This window comes from Budorcas taxicolor, chromosome 25 (genome assembly GCF_023091745.1).
Source record: "Budorcas taxicolor isolate Tak-1 chromosome 25, Takin1.1, whole genome shotgun sequence".
Classification (NCBI taxonomy): Eukaryota; Metazoa; Chordata; class Mammalia; order Artiodactyla; family Bovidae; genus Budorcas; species Budorcas taxicolor.
This window is the reverse complement of record NC_068934.1, coordinates 25,446,977-25,472,334: the sequence shown is the minus strand read 5'-3', so window position 1 is coordinate 25,472,334 and position 25,358 is coordinate 25,446,977. Positions and strand designations below refer to the sequence as shown.

General features: G+C 46.2%; 1 protein-coding gene across 1 annotated transcript in view; it reads left to right on the top strand.

Annotated features, from left to right (window-relative positions):
• NAV2 (neuron navigator 2) overlaps positions 1–25,358 on the top strand; it is a 424,695-nt gene that overhangs the window by 155,359 nt on the left and 243,978 nt on the right. Inside the window, exon 4 of the mRNA XM_052662508.1 lies at positions 14,045–14,117. Within this exon, the coding sequence (XP_052518468.1) occupies positions 14,045–14,117 (73 nt within the window). The remainder of the gene's footprint in view (positions 1–14,044; positions 14,118–25,358) is intronic.

Here is a 25,358-nt window from a genome sequence, read left to right as displayed (position 1 = left end):
AGCATCCTGAGCTGAAAGAGAAATTGGATGGTGATTTATAACTGTGTGGACTGTGCTTTATATAAAAGTCATCTGGCTGCATGCTTAGATCCATCTCCCTGTGCATGTCTTCATGGGCTTCTTATGTTTCAGCCTGGCCCCAAAGGGGTGTTTTTCCTGTATTCATCATTGTATTTTGTTTATTTTTCTTTGAACCAGAACTTAGTGAGAAATTCTTCTTGGCCCGTTGGTAAGGCATAGTTAGCCTGTGGTGGCTGCATTGGGAACTGGTCAGTAGAGGACTGCCAGTGTGCTCACTTAAGCAAAGAGTAGAGAACAGTGGCCAGCAAGCTAAGTTCAGGTTCCAGAAGCCCTTTCATAAGAAAAACTAAATGGCTGCCAACAGTTAGATAAAAATCAATATACTTCCAAGTTTTTTTAGGGGGAAAAAATTGGCAGTCCTGGATTGATACTCCACAGGCAAAACTTGACTAAACCTAGACACCAGCTGCCTCCTTTAGGTACATGTAGAATGCAAGGAGATCAAACCAGTCAATCTGAAAGGAAATCAGTTCTGAATATTTGTTGGAAGGATTGATGCTGAAGCTGGAGCTCCAATACTTTGGCCACTTGATTCAAAGAGCCAACTCATTGAAAAAGACCCTGATGCTAGAAAAGATTGAAGGCAAAAGGAGAAGAGGGAGGCAAAGGATGAGATGGTTAGATAGCATCACTGACTCAGTGGACATGAGTTTGAGCAAACTCTGGGAGATAGTGAAGGACAGGGAAGCCTGGCGTGCTACAATCTGTGGGGTCACAAAGAGTCGGACACAACTTAGTGACTGAACAGCAACAGGCTGCCTTAGCCATCTGCCTTAGCCATACTTCCCACCACTCCCTACTGTCTTAGAGCCAGGCTTTTTTACTTAGCTTTTGCCTACCTGCTTCCTGCACACATTTGAGGTTTTTTACCCTCAAACTGTTATGCTCTCATGAGTTCTAATTCCTGATCTTTCTTCAGGTCAGTTCAGTCGCTCAGTCATGTCCGACTCTTTGCGACCCCATGAATCGCAGCACGCCAGGCCTCCCTGTCCATCACCAACTCCCGGAGTTCACTCAGACTCACGTCCATCGAGTCAGTGATGCCACCCAGCCATCTCACCCTCTGTCGTCCCCTTCTCCTCCTGCCCCCAATCCCTCCCAGCATCAGAGTCTTTTCCAGTGAGTCAGCTCTTCGCATGAGGTGATCTTTCTTAGGAGATCTAAACTCTGGCATATGGTGGTTTAAAAAAAATCCATTTGGGGAGCATTTTGACATCAAAATAATGCCTGTAATCTTTATATTGATTTAAATAATTCCTGCCGTAGACGATTTCAGAACACTGTAAAAGAACGTCAATATCGTCCACAAAACTTGTCCAAAAGGATGTTGGAGAAGTCACTCCCTCCTCTGTGACGTGCTCTTCATCTTTCTGATGTAAAGATTGGGCTTAGTTTGGATGGATTAATCATTTGCCTATCTTTCTCCAAGGAAACGAATGACAAAACTGGGTGATCATTCTTCTCCTCCACAGCGATACTGAACTCCTGTTGTTTGGTTGTTAATGCCCATGTGTATAGACTTCATAGCTTACAAAACGTTGAGTAAGTGTTCACATTCCAACCCTGCCATTTAATAAGCGTGATTTTAGGAAGGCATTTAAACGCTCTATGCCTACATTTCCCCATATGAAAAGTGATGATAATACCTACCTTATCTAGTGGTGAAAATTAATTGAAATAATAATGTATGGAGAAGAATCTAGTCCAGTGTTTCACGTTTTCTAAGCGTATAAATATTAGTTTCTTGGGAGGAGTCTATAAGACTTTCAAGAAGGAATAGTTATCTCCATTTTACTAAAAACAAAACTAAGGCTTGGGGAAATTAAGTACTTTTGCCCAAAGGGAGCTAGGAACCTCTGAGAAACTTGCAGTTCCTCAGATTTCACCTCTGGTCCTGAGAACTCCTTGACTTGCATCTCCTTCTTTAAAATTTCCTGTTAGTACCAATGCTGTCACGATGCCAATGATGACCCCGTGGCATGAGTTGGCTTTTCCTGCAGAGTAGACTCCCACATTGGTGCAAACGTGAGAACAGTCATGTAGAGTTGAATAAGAGGGCAGAACCTGACCAGAACTTCTTTCTCACACTTTCCCCTGAAGGAACAGGAAGGCGAGAGGAGAGGGCCTGTGACCTGGGCTTCCCTTCACTATTGTGAAGGATGACTAGTGCTCACCTTCTGTGGGAAGTTTCGAGATGAAGCAACTTGGAATGAAAGTCTTACCCTGGCCCCAGTCTGTTTCTCTAAGGGGAGAGTGCAGAAGAAATTCTTAGAACCAGAGCAAAGGGCCTTTGAGGGGTTAGCTCATGGATGCTATATTTTTTCTGGCTTTGTGTATATATAAATCAAGATGTATCATCATCAGTCTTATGAAGCTCCTTGGAGAGACAGTTGCAGAGATTTGATTCTGAGTCTCAGAATTTATAGATTCTTCGTCAGTGGCTATAAAGTGATGAATTTTTATGATCACTTGGCAATATAATTTTAGCTTTTAGAGGGAATCATCTTTCTAATATGTTGATAACAGAGAGAACCATATGAAATAGCCAGTATTTAACCATTTTCTACCTACAAGAATGGCAGTTTTATCTGGTTCAGTTAAATACTTGACAAGGATGGAAATAGTAACAGATTAGCATTATATGACAAGTTAAGAATTGTCACTATGTCTTCACAGGTGCACTAGCAGTCTTGTAGCCTTGGGAAACTTGGAGGATATCCTGTAATAGAAGCCATCCTTATCTCATTTGTTCTCCTCATTCATTGACTTTGCCCACACCTCCGACATTCTGGCAGTGGCAGTGAACAGAGTTATTTTAATTCTTGATTATATTCTTAATTACTTTTAATCTCATATACTACTTGATTGGTTGACAAGTAGCTCTTTGCCTTGATCACAGATTTTGAAACTTGAAACTATTGACCAGATCTAGTTTCTTGGTGTACTACTTACAAAATCTCCCAAATTGTTTATTAATGTTCACTAGGAAGCCATAACAGCTTGTGAAGAAAAAAATGGATTTAAGTGTAATGTATGTGAAAGGTCCTAATATTATGCCTGGCATGTGATAATAGTATTATGCCTAGCAGCATCTGAAATTGGGCACAATGGTGATTTTTTTTTTTTTGGCCACAGCTCACAGCTGGTAGAATCTTATTCCCCAACTAGGGATTGAACCCAGACCCTCACAGTGAAAGCACAGAGTCCTAACCACTGAATTGCAAGGAAATCCCCAAATATGCCACTTCTTTTTTCTCTTAATGGTGATATTTTAGTTACATCTTCCGCAGACATTAACACTACAGGTGATATGTATTAAAACAAGGAGAGGATAACAGAGCAGTTGGCTTCCCTTCCTTCCAGCCTTTAGCAAAGTGAGAGTGCCAAGTCTTGCAGGATTCTGAATTGAGTATTAAAGCATTTAAGTATATCTGCTTGGCTTTGCTTCCCTGGTTATGTATGCTACCAGGATACATCTTGCACTCCGTTATTAATATGTCGTGCTATCCTGGGAACCGTGGGGCAGGAATCCATGGATCAGCTTTGTTGCTATTTAGCTGTGTCTGGCTCTTTCGCAGCCCCGTGGACTGTCGCCCTGCAGTCTCCTCTATCCATGGGACTTTTCTGGGCAAGATTACTGGAGTGCGTTGCTATTTCCTCCTCCAGGGCATCTTCCTGACCCAGGGATGGAACCTGTGTCTCTGCATTTCCTGCATTGTCCTTCTCTTTACCACTGAGCCACTGAGGAAGCCCAGTCCATGGGTCAGATACTCATGAACAACCCACAAGGACCGTAAACAGTGGCCATTGGCAGGTTGGCTGAGCCACAAAACTGAGTGTTTCAGATTAGTGTGAGGGAACTGGTCCCCAACCTGGCCTTCATCTACAAATTAATTATCCCATTACTCTGCTCTTTTGTATGTGTTGGCTTTGTGGGTGACATGATAGATTCTAGCGGTACCTCCACAACTGAGGATTTACTGCACTCTTAGAGTGTATCAAGGATCTACTGTTTGGCTTTGTTTTGCATTTATGGTCTGCTTCCTCTTGAAGTCTTTGTGGTATCTTATGAGTTTAAGCATGGGAATATGACAAAAATTGGAGAAGGCAGTGGCAAACCACTCTACTATTCTTGCCTGGAAAATTCCATAGACAGAGGAGCCTGGCGGGCTATATCCTTGGAGTCACAAAGAGTCAGACGTGATTGAGTGCATACACACACATACACAACACATGCATGACAAAAGTACAAAAAGATCCCAGACTTTCTAGAAAACGCGCAGAGGTTCAGTGACAGAGTTTCGAGCAGGTGAGCTAATAGGCCTAAATTAGCCTGTATCACTTTGTTTAGTGGGCGTGATATTTGCTTAAAGTCTGCTCTTGCTTGGGAAGCTGTCTTTTCCAAAAAGGAAGGACCACACTGTCTCATCACCACTGTTTTGCCCTTTCCCTGGAGCAGGGCCTGGGAGAGAGTAAATACTCAGTCATCACTTTTCCAGGAATGAATGAGGCTGCCAGGTTCCAGTTTGTCCCTGGGTGAAATTTTCCAACAAGTACTGCTCTTCCGCATTCATTTGAGAGGCAGCCATGGGGTCTAGAAGTTGGAATCTAAGTCTGTCTCCTTCTCTGTGGGTAAATTCAAATTTTTATGCAAAAAAATAATTGACTCCTCTTCACAAACTACTTGTATAAGGCTTAGGGCTTTTCATGTAGCTTAACAGAGGAGACTTTAACCTGAGAACTTTTTTGGATAGAAAATACTGATTCCAACAGGGTCAAAGTGAATTTTTGCTTCAAGGAGCCCATTCGTAGAGAGGCTACACTGTCATATAATTTAGCAGATCTCAGAATGTCTCACAACCCCAAATGATCTTTCTCTTTCAGAAGATGCCTTGAGTGTCTAGTACTCTGCCATTATGGGATTGTATAAACAGCATTTTTAAAGGTCTGTGTAACGTCAGTTCAGTTCAGTCGTTTAGTCGTGTCCAACTCTTTGCGACCCCATGGACTGCAGCATGCCAGGCTTCCCTGTCCATTACCAACTCCCAGAGCTTGCTCAAGCTCTTGTCCAGTGAGTCAGTGATGCCATCCAACCATTTCATCCTCTGTCATCCCCTTCTCCTGCCTTCGATTTCCCAGCATCAGAGTCTTTTCCAGTGAGTCAGTTCTTCCCATCAGGTGGCCAGAGTATTGGAGTTTCAGCTTCAGCATCAGACAGATTGAAAACCACAATCAAAGAAAACTAATCGGGCTGATCACATGGACCACAGCCTTGTTTAACTCAATGAAACTATGAGCCATGCCGTGTAGGGCCACCCAAGACGAGCAGGTCATAGTGGAGAGTTCTGACAAATGTGGTCCACTGGAGAAGGGAATGGCAAACCCCTTCAGTATTCTTGCCTTGAGAACCCCATGAACAGTATGGGAGGTACCAGACAGACCCTTGACTTACGTCAGTCCATGGACTCAACAGTACTGCTGCGAGACAGTTATTAATATCAGCATTCCTGTGCTACAGATGATGACTTTGAGACTTGACGCAGCTAACAGTTTTCTTAGGTTTTTAAGAGTAGTTTCTCAGGGAACTCGAATCTAGTGCAGAGTTCAAAATCTGTATCAATAGATCCTGTCCCCTAATAATTGTGATGGAATGCAAGTACCTGCAGGAGAGGGGACTGGTGAGAGGATAGTAGCAGGCCCTTCTGTCTCGGGGTAAGCATCTTTGTTAAGAGACAGTTATACATCAGGTGATAGAGAGGAAATCCCAGGAGGAGGAATAGAAAGCAGACCGAATAAACTTGTCTAATTCTCTCTGTTTTGCCAGAGACCAACTCCAGACACGGCACTGGGCATGTATGGTCCGAGCACTGTTGCCAAGGGACAGTCATGTCAGAAGTGACAACACGCTAACAGAAACTGCCAGTTATTGGGCACCTACTGAGTACCACACGCACATATCCTGTCATATAATCACCGCCACCACCCTGGGTGATCGGTGTAACGCCCATTTTACAGATCAGGTCATTGAGGTTAAATTGCTGATGATCGTAATTCAGTAAATGGCAGAATCAGGATTTGAACCCAGATTTGTCTGACCCCAAAGCTTGTGATACCACTCTAATGGCAGAAAGTGAAGAGGAATTAAAGAACCTCTTGATGAAGGTGAAAGAGGGGAGTGAAAAAGCTGGCTCAAAACTCAACATGCAATAAACTAAGATCATGGCATCTGGTCCCATCTCTTCATGGCAAATAGATGGGGGAAAAGTGTAAGCAGTGGCATATTTTATTTTCCTGGGCTCCAAAATCACTGCAGATGGTGACTGGAGCCATGTAATTAAAAGATGCTTGCTCCTTGGAAGAAAAGCTATAACAAACCTAGATAACATATTAAAAAGCAGAGACATCACTTTGCCGACAAGATCCCTATTGTCAAAACTATGGTTTGTCCAGTGATCGTGCATGGATATAAGAGTTGGTCCATTAAGAAGGCTGAGCACTGAAGAATTGATGCTTTTGAATTGTGGAGCTGGAGAAGACTCTTGAGAGTCCGTTGGACAGCACAGAGATCAAACCAGTCAATCCTAAAGGAAATTAATCCTGAATATTCATTGGAAGGACTGATGCTAAAGCTTAAGCTCCAATACTTTGGCCACCTGATGTGAAGAGCTGACTCATTGGGAAAAACCCTGATGCTGGGAAAGACTGAGGGCAGGAGGAGAAGGGGACGACAGGATGAGATGGCTGGATGGCACCACTGACTCAATGGACATGAGTTTGAGCTAACTCCGGGAGTTGGTGATGGACAGGGAGGCCTGGTGTGCTGCAGTCCATGGGGTCGCAGAGTCGGACATGACTTGGAGACTGAAAAACAACAAAGCCTTTTTTTTTCCTGTAAATATTACTCCTTAAGCCCTCATCACTCTCCTTTTAGCATCTGTGTCAGCTCTTGATGGAGACCTCCACTTGGACTAATCTCTTCTGGGAGTGCTAGGAAGTTAGGGATTGTTACTCTGACATTGTAGCAGAAGAAATGACGTGCAGAATGCCTTCCTGAAGGAATACACACAGAGGCATCCTCTGGGCCTCTCCCATGATATTAACCCCCCAGGGCGCTTTCGCCCTCAGGAGGACCGCTGAGTCTGGAAGCAGACACACTGCGGAGCTCAACTCTAAGCATCTGATCTGGGGCCTCCAGAACAAGGGCTGACTTGGAGAACTTAGCCATGGTGCCCTTTCCAGGCCTCTCTCTTTGTTTCAAGGGAAAAATCAAGAAGTCAGAAAATAACCAGGCAATGAAACAATTCTAGGCAGTTGGAAGCAAAGTGAAGAAAGATAGCTACTGGAGGAATTCGAGATTCTTGTTTTCAATTTTCTTCTCTAGAGAGTTTTTTTTTCCATATCTATATGGACTTACCCATTTGCTGTAATAGCAGAGAGGCTCCTATAAAATCTTGTTAAAAAGGAATTCTTGACAACATCTTAGAAAGCCCAAGTTATAAATATCTTAAAAGATAAGGAGGATATCTTTGCCAAATTAAAGGAAGCAACTGGGCAAGGCATTAAAGCAGCAGAGAAACAGTCTGACAGAAACACTCAAGCCCCATCCAGCCCTCGAGTCCCTCATTCTGAAGCTTTCTCTTTCAAAGCCACCAAGAGAGCTAGAGATGAATTTCTGAAAGCTTTGAAGCTTGAATGGCCAGAGCTGGCACAGCAGGTATGGAGCGCTGTGGCCAAAGATGGCCTTATGTGTCTGCCAAGCATGTAGCAGCATGTGGGGCTTACAAGGGAGATACTCCTGAATGTTTCCCCACCTGGGAGAATCAGAAGCATGGGGATACCTCCCTTCTTTCTGGGGTTCCCTTCCAAAATTAGAACTGCTTTGTCTGGGCCCTGCTGCTGTGTCATGCAGTGGTGTGCACCCCCAGGACCACACTGTGGCCTGTGACCATGTGACCATCTGAGGTGGCTGAACACTGACATAGATGGAGAAAAATGTGAGACTGGGCAATCACGCATCAGGTTGTGGTCCCCAGGAATGCAGAGCAAAAAGACAACACTGGTGAGACAGGCATTCAGGAGCACAGTTCCCCAGGGTGCTTTTGGGTCGGGTTTCATGGTTGGATTTCTTTTATTTTTTCCCTTCTATTTTTGTTTTTGGAAACTGGCAAGGGGAAGGAGTGTCAGGAGAGCATGGAGGCCTGGTAGATAGGAAACAGACCTCCCCAGTAAATGTGACCACAGGCGCAGCCCTGCCCTTCCCACCTCTCCCCATCTCAGTGCCCAGTCCGGATGTCACTGGAGCCCCACCTTGAAGGCACTGCTTGATCCATCCCTGACACAGCACAGCTCATCCATCCTGAAGCTTTCAGACCAGCCTGGAAGGGCTTGGCCTGGCTGCTGTTGCCATGGTAATGGAGTGCCAAGGCTTCCCTAAGAACAAGAAGGACCCTTGCCTTCTCTCCATTTCTGCTTCCGTTCCTGAATGTGGTCCAGTGCTCTGCTTTTGCTCTGGGTCCTCTCTCTCTGCTCTTCTCCATTGCTCCCTGGCCTCTGGCCATTTTGACTCTCCTTTGGTTCCCAGAATGTGCCAGGCTGCATCCTGCATGAGACCTGTGATGGGGGTGTTCTTCTCTTCTGCTGTCAGTGCTTGGCTCACTCTTATATCTCAGCTCGAATTTCCCTGCAACAAACGTATCTTGAGTACGTACAGTGCGCTCTTCTGGGTGCTTGGGGTTACATCAGTGAAGAGAACAAAGGCCTTATTTCTGTGGACCAACTTTCTATCTCTTCCTTGAATTCTCACCTGACCCCCCATCCTTCCAGGCTTGATCAAGTCCTTTAGTACATGACAGATGCTATCGGTATTCTGTTTATTTAATGCCAGTTCCCCTACATTAGACTGTAGATTCTACAAGGTCAGGAATTATGTCTCTCTAATTCACCACTGTATACCCAGTACCAACACACTGCCTAACACCCTGAAGGTGCTCAGTAGATATGGGTGAAGAAATGGATAAATAGATGGATGAATGGTAATTGTTTTTGTTGACAAGTAGCAGTATCAGGTGTGAGGATCACACACACTTCTGGAAGGAAGTTGTTTGTGCTAAGAGGCTCAGGAAGAAGCTATACAGAGCTTTTCAAGTCCTTCGAACATACAGGTTCTTGCTCAGCCTTGTCTGAGCTCCAGGTGTCCCACTACCTAAGCTCTAGGCATTTCATGTTTTGTTTTGTTTTTAATGACCATGATCAAGCCTGACTCGAAAGCAGCATCTGTTTGCCTCCCTTGTCAATTTCATCTTCTCAAGATGGAGACCTCCAAGGGGCTTGGTGAGAAACTAAACTATCAAAACTAGCACCCCATTTACTTGGTCTGCCTGGAACCCGACCTTCCCCTGGGCTGCGGTAGAGATGGTCTTCATCTGGATTAATCAGTTTCATGCACTTTGCAATCAGCTATGCTGGTATTCAGAGTGAAATGCTACCATGACAACTGCCACAACAGATGGTATTTGATCAGTCTCTAAGCTACAGAGGAGACATACAGCAGTGCTTCTGGGGTTTGCATATTTTACGTTATCACGAGACCCCGTCCGGCCTTAACCATGACTGAAATGTAAAGTTTTCCATTTGTCTGCCAGCCCCCTCCCTTCTCTTTCCAGTTGTTTGCCATTTATTTTGATTTTCCTTGCTCTCTGCCTGGGCTGGATGTAGATGTATTTCTGGATGTGAGAGAGCTAGGCTACACCGTACTTGGTCCATGGAAGTTGCCCTGCAGGTCTAATGTTTAGGGACTGTTGAGAAGCTATTCAACTATAGGATAGATATCCTGGCTGAGAGTAGGGGGAAAGGCTTAAAATTGCCAGCCTTTCTCTCTCGGATGTTCATGGACCACACAGGGTGGAGGCCACGTATGGCCCCAAAGCAAGGGAAACCCTGGGAAGTGCGTCTTGGTCTCAGTTTGTCCCCTTTTTCTGCCCTCTCTTTCATCCGGCTCCTTTCTCCTCCCAGGGTCTCTGGTATTGTCCCATTTCTCAGCTTCCTGCCTCCACCCTAGCTAGCATTACAAACTCCAGGAGCTCGATCCCAGAGCTCTTGGACCCATTTCTATGGCAACAGCTACAGCAGCCTTCTCACCCAGTGCCCCTCCCCACCCCCTCAGCAACACTGGAATGTCAGACTTTGCACAGATATTTTTTTCAGCTAATTTTGGAAAGCAGTTTATATTGGCTGCTATGTGTTAATGAACAACTTCGGTTCTATTTACATACTTTGCTGGTGAAGAGTCTTTTCCTTCGCTCTGCCTCTCAACTTTAACAGGATCTGCATCCTGCACTAGATGTCTGGATCCCATATGAGCCATGAGCCTCTCTAAAGATGGGCACCTCATTGTGCTGTGATGGGAACTCCAGGGGCTGCCGCTGGCCAGTCCCCTCCAGGGATGGTGTGGTGGGAGTATGCAGTCTCAGTCATACAGGAGGCTGGATTGTTTACCTGAACAGTGTTTATAAGAAAACCTTAAGGTGATTTGAATCACAAGAGAGCCTGGATCAAAGAAACAGTCTCCCCTTCTGATCTCATTCCAAGTGAAGCGGGAGGTTGGAATCCACATCTGACCTTGCTCCCCAGCCCCTTGCCCTTCCTGGGGTACAGATGAAAAGAGCATGGGTCTCTGCCGCCTTGTCAGGCATGAGTTTTAACCTTAATGGAACATTATTAAAGAATGGATTTGAAACTTGAGGAATGTGTTTTGAACTCCTCCTGTGAGCAGAGAATTCATGGTAGAGGGGGGAAAAAAAATTCAGGGCGCTTGACGGGCTTAGGAACCGTCTTTTACATGATGAACCAAGTTCTTATTTTTAGGTTTTATGTTTCCTGGGAGTGCAGCTCAGCCATCTGGATAGTGTTCCCGTTTCATCTCCTCTGTAGGAGAAAGCATTCCTGGCGCCCTGGGGCCTCCTCTCTTCACCTAATGGAGGGAGACCCTGATGTTTCCCTGGTTCATTAGATGGTCTGATTCTCCTGGAAACGGAGGGGAGTCGGGGTGTGTATGGACCCTAAAGAGGAGGACTGTGTAAATGTGGACTCCTGGACTGGGAGGAGAACTCTGCACCAACACCAGCAAAAGAATGGAGCGTAGTACCTGGCACAGAGCAGACATCGCATCGTTACCTTGATTGAATGACTGATTAAAAGAAGCATCTCAGATTTCTCACCCTTGGCACTAGCTGACATGTGGGGTTGGATAATTCTTTATTGGGAGAGATCTGTGTTAGTAGCATCCGTAGCCTCAGAACGCTAGATGTCAGTTCCCTTCAGGGTTGTGACAACCCCAAATGTGACAAGATGTGGCCAGATGCCCCCCGGTGGTGGGGAGGGTTGCACAAAATCCTCCTTTCCTAGTCTCCTTCACTCAGCGAAAAACTACTGATCAAAATTATGAAATTCGTTGACAGAGTGATAGGACTGTAAAAAAAGAGAGAGAGAGAGAGAGAGGAAGTATTCTAGGTAACCCACGTATATTATTCCTCCCCTTAACAGAGTTTAACATTTAAAAAGAAAACCCATGGATCAATTGAAATCTACCAAGGCTAGCCTTGCAAAAAGAAATTACCGTGGACTTTAAATGATGACACTTGTCGAATGCTCCATACACGTGCTCCTTGGAGGGAAGGTCTGTAGGATTGCCGTGTTGCAGTAAGCAGAGCTTTTCCTGACTGTCTTGGCGGGTGTCCTTTTTCGTGTGTTCAGTGTTGCACTGCCGCAGTATTGGTGAAAAAAACTTAAACCTACCCATCTCAGTCCACCCACGTGACACCTCCCAGGATAAATAACAGATACACCATTTTTGATTTTGCATTAGCAGGTTCAGGGGCGGTCAGCCTTTTCTGCTGCTCATTTTCCACGGGGACATGATTGCCAAAGCCTCCTTTCTGAGCTGTGCACCACGAGATATTAAAAGGAGTAGGTTTGGGCCCTGTAGAGCACAGGGAACTGTATTCAGTGTTCCTGTGATAAACTATCAGGAAAAGAATATGGAAAAGAACGTATGTACAACTAAATCATTTTGCTGTACAGATTAACACAACTTGGTAAATCAACTATACCTCAATAAAATTAATTTAAAATTAAAAAAAACCCACACCCAAGGAAGTGGATAGGATTATAGGAAGAGACAAGTGGTAGCAGGAAAATTTTATAATTTTACCATGATTTCAATATTAATACCTTTGTTTGGAGGCAAAAAATCCTTTTGAGTGGTTTTGACCTGTTCTCACTGTGTACAATAGCATGAATTCTCAAAAGCAGGGTTTTATAATAGAGTGCAGTCACATCTAGAGAGAGGATTTTTATTACACTTCTGCACGGGAGGTGGCTGCTCTAAACACCTTGCACAGGATCCTCCCAGCCATTCTCTTCCTTCTTTGACCGCCTCCGTCCCCCTCACTTCCCTCCACGACGGTGGCACCTGAATTGTCACTGTCGGTCATCCTGCACTGGAAAGAAAAAAAGAGCGCTCTCATTTTTCCTCCCTCTTTGTAAGATACGACTTTCTGCCATGGTGGCAGGCAAAACCCATAGCATCAGTGTTTATTTTATCTGTGGGAAATTGCATTCTACCCCTTTTCCTAGAGATGAAAGAATGCCTCCCACATGAAGACCCTGGAAGCTGGGAAAGAGACGGGAACCTGAGCTTTAAAAAAAAAAAAATGCAAGGATGGAACAGATTCTTTTTCAGTGGATGCAGTTTTATTCAGGTGTCCCCAAGCTTAACATGTTTAGAAGCTGCGAAGACTGAGAGCAGAGAATGCCAGACATCAGGGGAGGGTGGACGTGAACTTTAAGAAGACTGCCTTGGAGCCAGACTGTACTCAAATGAGAGCTCGTAAAATGGAGACTCTTTACTCTATGGCTACAAAGGAGCCATCAGGATGTTGCTTGGGGGAGGAGAGGAGAATGGTCACAAGCACACTGTGATAGTCATTTCTGGGTTCAGAACAAACCCCTCGGGTCAAATATTGGTTTGAGCTCATAAGCATGTGGCTGGAGCCTGGGAAGTCGGGCAGGGGCGGGGGGTTGTAGAGGTAAGGAAGACGTGAAATGCAAACTCTGTGAAATCCAAAGTTCCCTCCATCAAGTCCAAAGCAATTTCTTTTATTTATGGTTACCACTGACATGAATCAAGCCTGAACATTTTCCTGTAGACCTAAAAGTAATTAACCCTGACAACTGAAGTCAAATTAGACCTTTGGGAATGACCTAATTGCTCTTTCCTGTGGATGGGGGCTGGGGGGGACGTGGGCTTGCCCTTGGCCGTGGCATCCACCCTGGAAAGCCTCCCAGACTCTGGTGGGGTCGGGTCCCTTCTTGCCACAGAAGATACACAGGACAGAGAGGCTGGGTGAGCTGGCAGCTCTCCTCGGTCCTCTGCGATGCCTGCCATCCTGAGAATTTTGTGAGTCAACACTACCCAGATTCCTGCTGAAATTCCCATTCACTCTTTTTATATTTGACTGCTCGCCTCCTCAGGGGCTGGAAACCTCTCCCAGCTGCTGTTGGGGGGGGTGGGTCTCCTAACCTCATCCCCACCTCCATGTTTCTGGCAGCTGCTCCAGCGTTCAGGATAGCGCTGGTGACAGTGATCCACACGAGAGCTCCGATTTCACCCTGGTTATTTTTGGCAGCCGTGAGCAATCCAAGGCCTCGACTCTTGGCACTGTGTGTGGTTAGGATATTAGGTAACCTTTTCCTGTGCAAGTACAGACAAAGAGTCCTGACCTGCATCCATCCATCCATCTGTCCATTCAGCATTTTCATGTCATTTCTTTTCCTCTTCGAGAAACTTAGCAAATGCACAATGAACCCTCTCTTCTGACATAGCCTCTTGTTCCTAATAAGAGATGGCTCTGGAGAAGGCTAAACATTTATTGAGCGTATATTGTTGTGTTTTTTTTCCTCCTAGATTGAAAACATAGATGCCTGTTTGAATTTCCTGGCAGCTAAGGGAATAAACATCCAGGGACTCTCTGCGGAAGGTGAGTCAGCACCTGTCATGAAGTTGCCCTTTCACTGTTTGAAATGCCCAGCTGTTACTTACTGATGACATTTATAGAGTTAAGCCAGTGGGTCCTGGTAGGCTCTTCCAGTCTTGTTTCTCTCTGGTTTTGAGACTGCTCAATGCTTGTCTACGCTTGAGGATGCCAGTTTTTTTGACAACCTGAAGAATCACTCCGAGAGTGCCGGTCCAACCATGCCAGCCTTGTCCACCTGGCACAGAGGGAGCAGCAAAGACGGAGCAGGTTCTCTCTGAGAAGGGTTTCATCACACAATGCCGATTTGATTCACATGACCGGCGAGTCAGTTAATTATCAAGCCAGGCCTTATCTGTGGGAGAGAGAACACTTAACCACAGAACATATTTAAATCGTACAAGTTCCCAGGGAAAGATGCCTAATCTTATCTCTTACTTTTATTAGAAGAAGCAGCACTTTTCCTAGCTCCAAAAAAAGGCACATGATTTATTAATGAGATGCTCCATTCTGACATCCTGATTAGTGTTTAATTAACTCCAATTTGGTGGCTAATTAACACATTAGTGTTCGCTGGTGGTTTGCTGTTCAATTAAGTGTTGGTCTGGAGATGGCTGGTCTGAGTTCTTAGCCTCCTTAGGCAATGTCTCATCGTGGAACCTCGCTGTCTCTCTCTCTCTCTCTCTCTGTCTCCTGTTTGTGAATACAAGCAGCTGCCAGCTCCAAGGCTGCCACAGGCCCCGGCATCCTCCCAAACTCATTAGGCTGCACCTGCCTCCAGTTTTCCCAGAACAGGTAGAGCTGTGTGGGCTTCAGGTGACACCACCCTGGCATGCTTGTGTTTCGCAAAGTTGCCTGTTAGCGTCGACTCTGGTGGTTAGGGTGGGGAGGCGGGGAGCGCTGAGGAAAGACGCAGCCCCGTGGAGCAGGTAAGTTTGCAAACATGAACCTTTTGGGCCCTGTTCCTTACCTTTGCCCTGCTGCGTGGTGAAAGCTTGGTTGTCCTGGCTGGGTTTCTGCACCGTAGTCTCTCTCGATTTTGGAGGTGGGCGGCCACTATTGGTGTCTGATGTCTCTGATCGCAATTCCCCAAGTGGGACCTCTAATAGGCTGGGGCTGTCCCGGGTCAGACACAGTCACACTGCTTCCAGAAGTCTCTGAGCGAGCTCTTGGTGATCAGCCTTCATCTCAGCTCAGAGAGAAGGGTCCACAGAGGATCGCTTGGTCTGGGCTGTGGGCCCTCCTCCACCGGGGATGAGACCTGGGCTGAATGTCATGTGGCATACACCTTGCTGGGGCGTGGAGGGTTGTTGGTGGTATTTCCATGGAGACAGAGAGAGATGCAAATTTCTGTTCCAAGGAGCACATGACTTCTTTCTGGAAGAGAGTGCTGGTGTAGGTGGCGGGCGCACATTCCTTCTAGTTCCTGGGCGTGATTAGATCCCAGGAGTGTGCCCTCACAGCAGAGCATCAGCAGGGGCTTCTACAAGTTATGCATAGCAGAAGGAGCTCCAGGGGATGTAGACTGTAGGCCAGCTTCATCTCATGTGGTCTGAAGGTGACCCTAGCCACCCTGCCATCCATCTACCCATTGTCCTGCCTTCTGCCTGCCCTGTCTCTCCCCTGCCCCCACCTGCCCCATCTTCTGTATACCTTAAGGCATAGAGAGTCTACTCAACAAATGTCTGTTGAATGAATAAGTACCAGCTGCGCCCAGGTGGCTTAGTGAAAAGTCCACCTGCCAATGCAGGAGATGCAGGAGACCTGGGTCCGATCCCTGGTCAGGAAGATCCCCTGGAGGAGGAAGAAATGATAATCCACTCCAGCATTCTTGCTTGGAAAGTTCCACGGACAGAGGAGCCTGGTGAGCTACAGTCCGTGGAAGCGCAGGAGAGTCAGATACGACTGAGCGGGCACGCACGTGCCTTGAAGGCTTTCATCTGCATTGGCCCCAGTTCTCACAACAGGCGATGGAATTTACAATAGACTGAGTTACAGATGAGGAAATTTTGCCTTAATGAAGTTGTGAACCCTATAGTGAGTGAGTGGCAGGGCAAGGTGTTGAACCCAAGTGATTTCAGAGCTCATGTTCGTGGTGTCTGGGGACAGCAGATGGATAAAATCCAAGCATGCCAGGTACAGGTGAAAGAAGTCGAAACAGATGTAGAACCTTTGTCCTAGTGGGCGCTGTCTCAGAAGATGCTGGACCACTCCCAAAGGCACATCCTGCAGAGGGACAAGCCCTGGCCCCTGGTCAGTGGGATGTGGCCCCTGTGAGTCTCTGAGCAGAGAAGAACAGACTGGAACCAGGGGGTTGAGAATCAGTCACTGGGGTATAACCTTGAAGTGAGGTTTTCAGAAACTGCCCCCACCTGTGCTGTGCTAACCCCCATCTTTCCTGCTGGGTTGAGGCTCACTTAGTATCTGGGCCAGAACCTATTTCTCTTTAGTCTTGCACAGTTATTAGGAGATGCAAGAGACATGGGTTCCATCCCTGGGTTGGGAAGATCCCTTGGAGGAGGAAATGGCAACCCCCTCCATTATTCCTGTATGGAAAACTCCATGGACAGAGGAGCCTGGTGAGCCTCAGTCCATGGAGTTGCGAAAGATTCAGACACAGCCGAGCAGGCACACCTGCATGCATGTGCTTTTAAGGCTTTATGTCATAAATTTAAGAATAGATTTATGTCAATATCTAAGACTCAGTCTTGTTCATTTTTAAACTTCAATCTCAAAGCCTTTTCCTGGTGTCCCCCAGAGCAGGTGGCTTTGGAAGACTGAAGGGGGCTGGGGCATGATGCCTTCCCTTCCCTCCCCTCGTCCCTGTGCCTGAGCGGCCAGGGTCGGGGCCAGAGCAGAGGAGCAGAGTTCTGCCAGTGATGAAGTTGCTGTCATTCTCTTGGGCGACTGTCATTGCCTCTGTCCCGGGTGGGGGTCTCTGTGTGCCCAGCCGACCGGGCACTCGATCCCACGCTGCTTCCGGGCTCTGGTGGTCTGGTGGGAGGTTTGACCAGCTCTTCCAGCTCACCCCCAGCTGGTAGCATTCACCCCCCATCCCCCTGATTAGGACTCTCTCTGTCCCTGCACTGAGGCGGGCCCGGTAAGGCCGTAGACCTCAGCCTCGTGGTCCCTGCATCACCCACCATAGAGCCGCAGGAATGGGTGGGCTCTGTCCTCCGCCTGTAGCGATGGAACAGACCTCCTGGCACCTGGATGTCCCCACCTTATGGGCTCTCTCCAGCTGTTTCCAGCTTAGGAGGCCTGCAGGCAGCTGTGCCGAGTCTCGTCTAAGCAGGTGTCAGGGGCCCTGGGGTGCCAGCACCGCCACTCGGAGGAAATTTTCTTGGGGCCTCCACTCCGTTGACTTGAAGAGGCGCACGGACCCCACCTTCTTGCTCCTTGGGTAAGGGGAGGGGATACCCTGTCTCAGATCATCAGTCATGACCACCGTTGCTCACCCTCAGTGCCAGTCTCTCATCTGGATCTTCTCCTGATTTGGGGTTGGGTGGGTCAAAGTGGGTGATACTGGTCTTTGATGGTAAGACTGATTCTGGACTAGGACAGTCTTTTGGGGGTGGGGGAGTGGGTGACTGGCCCCAAGTTTTGTCAGTTCCTTGAACTTACAGATCAAGAGTACTGAGAGCATTTTATCCTCAAATGAGTCTTAGTCACAATTTCAGGGTTATAGGAAATACCTCCATTTGACATACTGTTCATTTATAGGAAAGGAAATCATATATTGAGAACCCACCATGTGCCATCACTGGGCTGAGAGCCGTATACAATTTTTACCTGATTTAATCCCCCAGCAACCTTCTGAGGTCAGTATTATATTACCCCATCTTACAGATGAGGAAACTGAGGCCCAAAGAGATTGTTACATGTAGCAAAAGGGAGGCCCGCAGGTAGGCATTGCTCGAGCTACTCACAGCTGTTGGTTTAAAGGCCTGGTGTTTTCTACTGCTCACCACTACCCACACTTCCAACCACCTACATTATGACTAGAAAATCATTATAGTGTTTAAAGAATAATGTCATATTAATGCTTTGTGTTTTGCTTTTGAAGATGATTGAGCACCCCAAGGTTCCTCCTGTGATTGAAAAAAAGAAAAAATCAGTGGTTGGAAAGCCCCATAGGCACATCGCCACCTTTTCCCAGTGACTTAAGCAGGTTTGGAGCCCGGGAGGGTGTATGCACCTGTCCTTGAAGCGTTTGAGCAGCTCAGGGCCCTGCCCTGACCTGCCTGTGAGAGAGCCACAGGGAACCTTCGTTGCAGGGCTAGACAGCCAAAGCCTATGAGCTGGGGCTGCAGGCCAAGGTGAGCCCTGCGGAGACGCCGCTAGTTCACAGCTTCTCGCACCTCCTTGGTGTTTCCAAAGGCTGGACCCATCCACTTGCTCCTGGAGACTGGCCAGAGTCCTGTGAGCCTGGGCCTCACCCTGCCTCGGGTGATGGTCTAGATCCCTTCAGCCCCTTTCCCACCACACTTCTGTCACCACCATCTGTAAACCTGTCCCTGGGAGGAAGGCCTCTATCTTTGGGAGTGTTGTTGTTTTTTTTTTTTTTTCCTGTTGCATTGAGAACTCTTTGGATTTAGTCTCGTAACAACTTTTATATATAACAAGCAACAGTGTTAATTATCTTATCATGTTGTACATTACATGCCTAGTTCTTATTTATCTTAAAACTGGAAGTTGGTACATTATTGAGTGCCTTCATCCAGTTCCCCCATCCCCACCTTTGGTAACCACAAATCTAATCTCTTTTTTTTAATAAAAATAATTGTTCACTGATTAAAGATAAAGTTTAGCTTCAGAGTTCATAAACAGATCCTAAAAACTCAATAGAAAAGTAGTTATATCAGTACAACAAGTTATTCTCTGAAGAGGAAATGCAAATGGCCATTAAACACAGGAAGAAGTGCTTCACCTCACTAACATTCTGAAAACTACTTAAAGTAACCTGATACACATACTTTTATGCATCATATGATTAAAAATTGAAAGATCTGATATTATCAAGTGATTGAGAGGTAGGTACTCTTATAAACTTTCCTTGTGGGAATACAATTTAGGCTATTCATCTGCATGATCAGATTCCATTAAAATCTCAACAATTTGTTACTCATTTATTCCACTTTTCAATATCTCTCTTTGAGATTGTACCTGGGAGTTTTGAGAAGACCTGGCATTTGTGCTGCCTGGCCCTAAGCCCATTCTCCCAGGATGGGGAAGCAGAGGTCGGGAGGGGAAGGCTTTTCTTATTCAGCACACATTTGCCGGGCATATCCTGTATACCAGATGCAGTGCTAGGCACCAGGGTACACGGAGAGTCATGTCAGTCGTACAAAACCAGCTTCAATTCCAATTAATAAGAGAGTTGTGCTGGTGGGATGTACAGGATCCAGTCAGTGATACCCAAAGAAAGGTAATAGTCAGCTCTACCTGGGACCGTCAGGGGGCTTCACAGAGACAGTGATGCTTCCCTTGGGTTTTACAAGATGAGTAGGCTTTCACCAATCAGAAAGGGAAGGTGAAGGGAAATTTAGATAGATATTCAGTTCAGTTCATTCGCTCAGTTGTGTCTGACTCTTTGCAACCCCATGAATCGCAGCACACCAGGCCTCCCTGTCCATCACCATCTCCTGGAGTTCACTCAAATTCATGTCCATCAAGTTGGTGATGCCATCCAGCCATCTCATCCTCTGTCGTCCCCGTCTCCTCCTGCCCCCAATCCCTCCCAGCATCAGAGTCTTTAATGAGTCAACTCTTCGCATGAGTGGCCAAAGTACTGGAGTTTCAGCTTTAGCATCATTCCTTCCAAAGAAATCCCAGGGCTGATCTCCTTCAGAATGGACTGGTTGGATCTCCTTGCAGTCCAAGGGACTCTCAAGAGTCTTCTCCAACACCACAGTTCAAAAGCATCAATTCTTCAGCACTCAGCCTTCTTCACAGTCCAACTCTCACATCCATACATGACCACAGGAGAAACCATAGCCTTGACTAGATGGACTTTGTTGGCAAAGTAATGTCTCTGCTTTTGAATATGCTATCTAGGTTGGTCATAACCTTTCTTCCAAGAAGTAAGCGTCTTTTAATTTCATGGCTGCAATCACCATCTGCAGTGATTTTTGGAGCCCCCAGAAATAAAGTCTGACACTGTTTCCACTGTTTTCCCATCTATTTGCCATGAAGTGATGGGACTGGATGCCATGATCTTCGTTTTCTGAATGTTGAGCTTTAAGCCAACTTTTTCACTCTCCTCTTTCACTTTCATCAAGAGGCTTTTTAGTTCCTCTTCACTTTCTGCCATAAGGGTGGTGTCATCTGCATATCTGAGGTTATTGATATTTCTCCCGGCAATCTTGATTCCAGATAGATATTAGGGCATAGTAATGTGATGGGCACAGAGGACTTGCTTTTTATCAGTCTTGCAGGTTGCAGGCAGGATGATGCTTCCAGGTGCCTCTGACAAGGAGTATAGGCGTTTGGCATGAAATTGATCCCTGGGTCAAGAAGATCCCCTGAAGGAAAGGGAAGATCGCCCCTGAAAGGAATCTTTTCCAGGCAGCACAAATCCCAGGTTCCTGACTTGATTAGTTCAAACCTGGGTTTGTGGCCCTGATAGCCAGAGACCTGCTGCCGAGCTCTTCTCCTCTCGTTTGGAGCCAGAAAACAGGAGGTCTTTCTGGACCTTTAGGGTAAAAGCGGCAGGCGGGTTGTCTCCATTGTCCTCCTATGGGGTCTCCGGAGTTCTGCGGTGAGGGGAACCGTTTCTGTCCCTTGCCAGCAGGGGGCGCTGTGGGCTCTACTCCCACCGCCTCATCCACTTCCCGTGTGGGCTCTGATGGGCTTGATGAACAGAAGGGCTGCTGCAGTGGGGTTACACAGACGGCACAGATAGGATTCACAGCCCCAAAGCAGCTGGGTGAACTTGCACCATGGCTTAAGGGGACTGAATAGGAATCCTGAGTCTACAGTCTAGGCAGCCTTCCCTACAAAGCAGCTTTCTTTGTATTCGATTATTCCAATGCTTGTGCCTAAGTAAATCAGACTTGAGGTCTCTTTTAAATAATGTTGAAAGAAAATAACTCTATTCTTCTCCCATCCTGCCCAACATGCCCTACAGCATCTATGCAGATTCGGAGCAGTGAGTGGGAGTAGAGATCAGTCAGAACCCAAGGAGATTGAGTCAAGGCAATTCTGAATTCTAGTGGGAACTGGCCTATGGTCTGTATAGTTTATTCTCCTGTTTATGTGCAGGTGGCCGTAGGAGAGAAAACAGAGCAGGGCTTTCGTCCTGGTTCCGATGCCCCGCTAGCTCGTGTCTCCTTAGGCAAGCCCTCTCTCTGTCTCTCTCTGTCTCTCTGTAGGCAAGAATGCTGGAGTGGGGTGCCTTTCCCTTCTCCAGGGGCTCTTCTTGACCCAGGATTCGAGCCCAGGTCTCACACATTGCAGGCAGATTCTTTACCATCTAAGCCACCGGGGAAGCCCATCTCTTTCTAGGTCTTTCTTTTTTTTCCTTTCTAACGATCAAGAGTGTGAGGATAGTTGATCAGAAATAAAATGATGCTTTTTTTCCCAAAGCCTTAGGAAATGTCATAGGGGGAACATTTTTGTGGGCTGGTGGATTTTGTTTTTAGAGAGCCTGTGTAGCCAGCTTGTGGCACACAGACAAATGCCATTTGGAAACAAGAAAAGAACACAATTCTAGCTATTTTGGATACTGTCTGTGAAAGACCACCCGTGGCATGAACTGTGTGTCTCTTAACTCCAAACAGAGCATTCACTATGCTTGAGTCCTGTGTTCTGAAATGGATAACATGTGGCTATCCATATAATGGGATAATGCCTAGCAATATAAAGAAACAAATGATAGCGTTCTGACCCAGGTGAACCTTAAAAACATGCTCCATGGAAGAACGAAAGTGTAGTTGCTCAGTCATGTCCAACTCTTTTCAACCCTATGGACTGTAGCCCGCCAGGCTCCTCTGTCCATGGAATTCTCCAGGCAAGAATACTGGAGTGGGTTGCCATGCCCTTCTCCAGGGGATCTTCCCAACCCAGGGATTGAACCCAGGTCTCCTGCATTCTTCCATGGCAGAAGCCAGATGCAAAAGACTGTAGGTCACTTGATTCCACTTACAGGAAATTGGCCCAGAATAGGCCAATCAATGAAAACAAGATTAGAATTTGCCTGAGGGGATGGGTTTGGGACTTGATTACAGATGAGCCCTTTTCAGGGTGATGGAAAGTCTAAAACTAGAGTTTACTAAAGTTACTAATGATCATTATACACTTGATTTTGTGGTTATAAATTATACCTCAATAGAGCTGATTTCTTTTTTAAAAAGAGATGATCATGGCTGGCTTTCTTCTTGAGGCCTGTGACTGTCTTGAGGGGATGTGCAGGAAGGAGGGACAGCTCCTTGGGCTTCTTGTAGGTGAAGAGCCCTGTACTCTCCAAAGGCGGCAGGTACAACAACCATATTTTCTGAACCAAACAAGGAAGTACAAAGACAGGCTTTTATTTTCTCATTTAATCCTGTTAATCTCCATAGCATCCCTATGGGGAAGGTGTGGCACACGTTTAAAGAAGGAAATGAGGCTCAGAGAGGTTAACTCTTGGAAAAACTTTGAAGTCTTCAAATGATGGACTTGAGAAATGCAAACCCCTGTCTTTGTGGCTCTAACAATCAGTGATCCATATAGTAAAAATGTTTCTTCCTAAGAAACAGTGTATTCATGGGAGCACTGGGCCCTTTCACAAATAAAGAGAGGTTTTCGGGAAGAATAGAACAGTTCTGAGCAATAAATGACTGAACGTCACAGGGAGAGACTATGACAAAGCCGGCTCCATTCATCTGCCCCGGGCTGGGCAGGTAGATTGTGAGGGAGCCGGTGTGGACATACTTAGGTTTTGCAGGAGCGACCCCTGATCCTCTGGCTTTGCTGTGGAATTGTTAGTTCCCCCCGTCTTTGTTTTTCATGCGTGGTTTTTAAAAAAATGTATTATGGAATGTTTGACACATTCTATAATAAAAGAATACTTTTATTATAGAAGAAGAATAAAGAATATTTCTGTGCCCGTGAGCTAACTTAATAAGTAAAACACTATCCACTATCTGGCATGCTTCTAAATTCATGCCATGGGATGGGGATGTAAGTAAGCCAAGTTATACCATGTTGGGTGACTGAATGAGATCATGTATGTGAAAAGCTTCATTGGTATATGCTAATTAGTAATAGCTCTATAAAAGACACTGAAATCTTACATAGATTTCATCTGGCATGATTATAGCTCTATTTTCATCATCCAGGGAATTCTGTTTTTAGAGGATATTGTTTTCCCGTGTTCCTTAAGAGGTCCTGCCCTGCCTGCCAGCCCTTGATTCTGGCCCTGCCCCCTGTCATTGTCCAGCTGAGTTAACCAGGGGGACATCACCTTACCCTCCACCTTCCCATGAGGAAAATGCCCATTTTCAAGAAGAACATGGAGACTCAGAGGTTGCATCTTACAAAACCTCAGTCTGTAGACTGAATCATGCCATCCAGACCTCACATCCTGTGACATTGGTGTCCTTGTCAAAACATTTAGAAGCAGCAGCAGAACAGGCCACGGATGTGTTCTGCTTTGGTTTCCTTAGGATGGAGAAGGAAGCAGGGGTGAAGGGTTAAAGCTGAGCTGACCCAAAGAAACGGGGTGGGGGTGGGGGGGTCCCACATTTGGGGAACTTTCTATGTTCCCTGCATTGCACACAGTGGTTTATAAGCATCTTGGCTTGTCCAGGGGAGCCCTGGCTTATACCTGTTGTCCTAATGTTATTAAGAATGTCTCCCTCTCAAAAATGCCATATGGTAAGATGTCACTTAGTAAAAAAACAAAACATAATTTTTAAAAACAAAAGGGACATGTTATATTGTTATATGCTGATTCTAAGTCAGCCATTTTATTATTTTTTAAATTTTTAATTGGAAGATAATTGCTTTGCAATGCTGTATTAGTTTCTGGTGTACAACAACATGAATCAGCTAAAAGTACATATATCCCCTCCCTCTTGAGCCTCTGTCCCACCCCACCCCTTCTCCCACCTAGGGACAAGGTCATCACAGAGCTCGGAGCTGAGCTCCTGTGTTATACAGCAGCCTCCCACTAGCCGTCTGTTTACATGCGGTAGTGCATATAAGTCAATGCTACTTTCTCAGTTCCCCCACCCTCTCCATCCCCAACTGTGTCCACAAGTCGGTTCTCTGAGAAAACTGTTATTTTTAAGGCATGTGGCTGGAGCTCTATGGGAAGCTCCCACAGGATTCTAGAGCTGTGGTTGTCATACAGGAACCAGGACCGGTGAAAGACGTGACTGTTTACTGGTGTGCCTTCACCTCTCTGCTCAGATTTGATCTGCAAAAGCACCTTGGCAGCAGGGCAAGCTGTTAGTATTGCCAGGTGAGGCCCAGAGAGATTCAGTGACTTGCACAAGCTAGTACGTGGTAGCAGACAGACTGAAATTCAAGCCTTGCTTTTCCAAAAGCCGGGCTCCTGATGGTTTTCTCCCACAATCAGCACAAGCTAGCTCCCAAAGAGTGAAAGCTGGATTCTAGTAGTCTGTATTGTCACTTTCTTCAAGAGCCTGGAAAGAGGAGCTCTCCAACAGGAAGTAATTCAGCCTGACCTAGTCAGCAAATCACACCCCAGGGGACTGGCAGGCTAACAGGGGATAAGGCTTGCTTCTCAAAGAACCCCATTCATGCCTTCTGCCCTTCAGCTGGTCATTGGAGGAAACTCTGGTTCCTTTATCAGCATCCTCTTGCCAAGCCTGGGGTAACCTAAAGATGTGTGTTACCCACACTGGGGGTGAGGGCTTCCCTTCCTCCAACCCCATTCCCTTCAACTCCCTTCCCAGTTCAGAAACATTCAGCCTAAGGGTGGAAGTAGAGAAAAGCAGACACATTACTTTGCTGACAAAGGTCCATATGGTTTTTCCAGTGGTCATGTATGGATGTGAGAGTTGGACCATAAAGAAAGTGGAATGCTGAAGAATTGATGCTTTTGAACTGTGGTGGTGTTGGAGAAGACTCTTGAGAGTCCCTTGGACTGCAAGAAGATCCAAACAGTCCATTCTGAAGGAGATCAGTCCTGAATATTCACTGGAAGGACTGATGCTGGAGCTGAAACTCCAATACTTTGGCCACCTGATAAAAGGACTGACTCACTGGAAAAAACCCTGATGCTGGGAAAGATTGAAG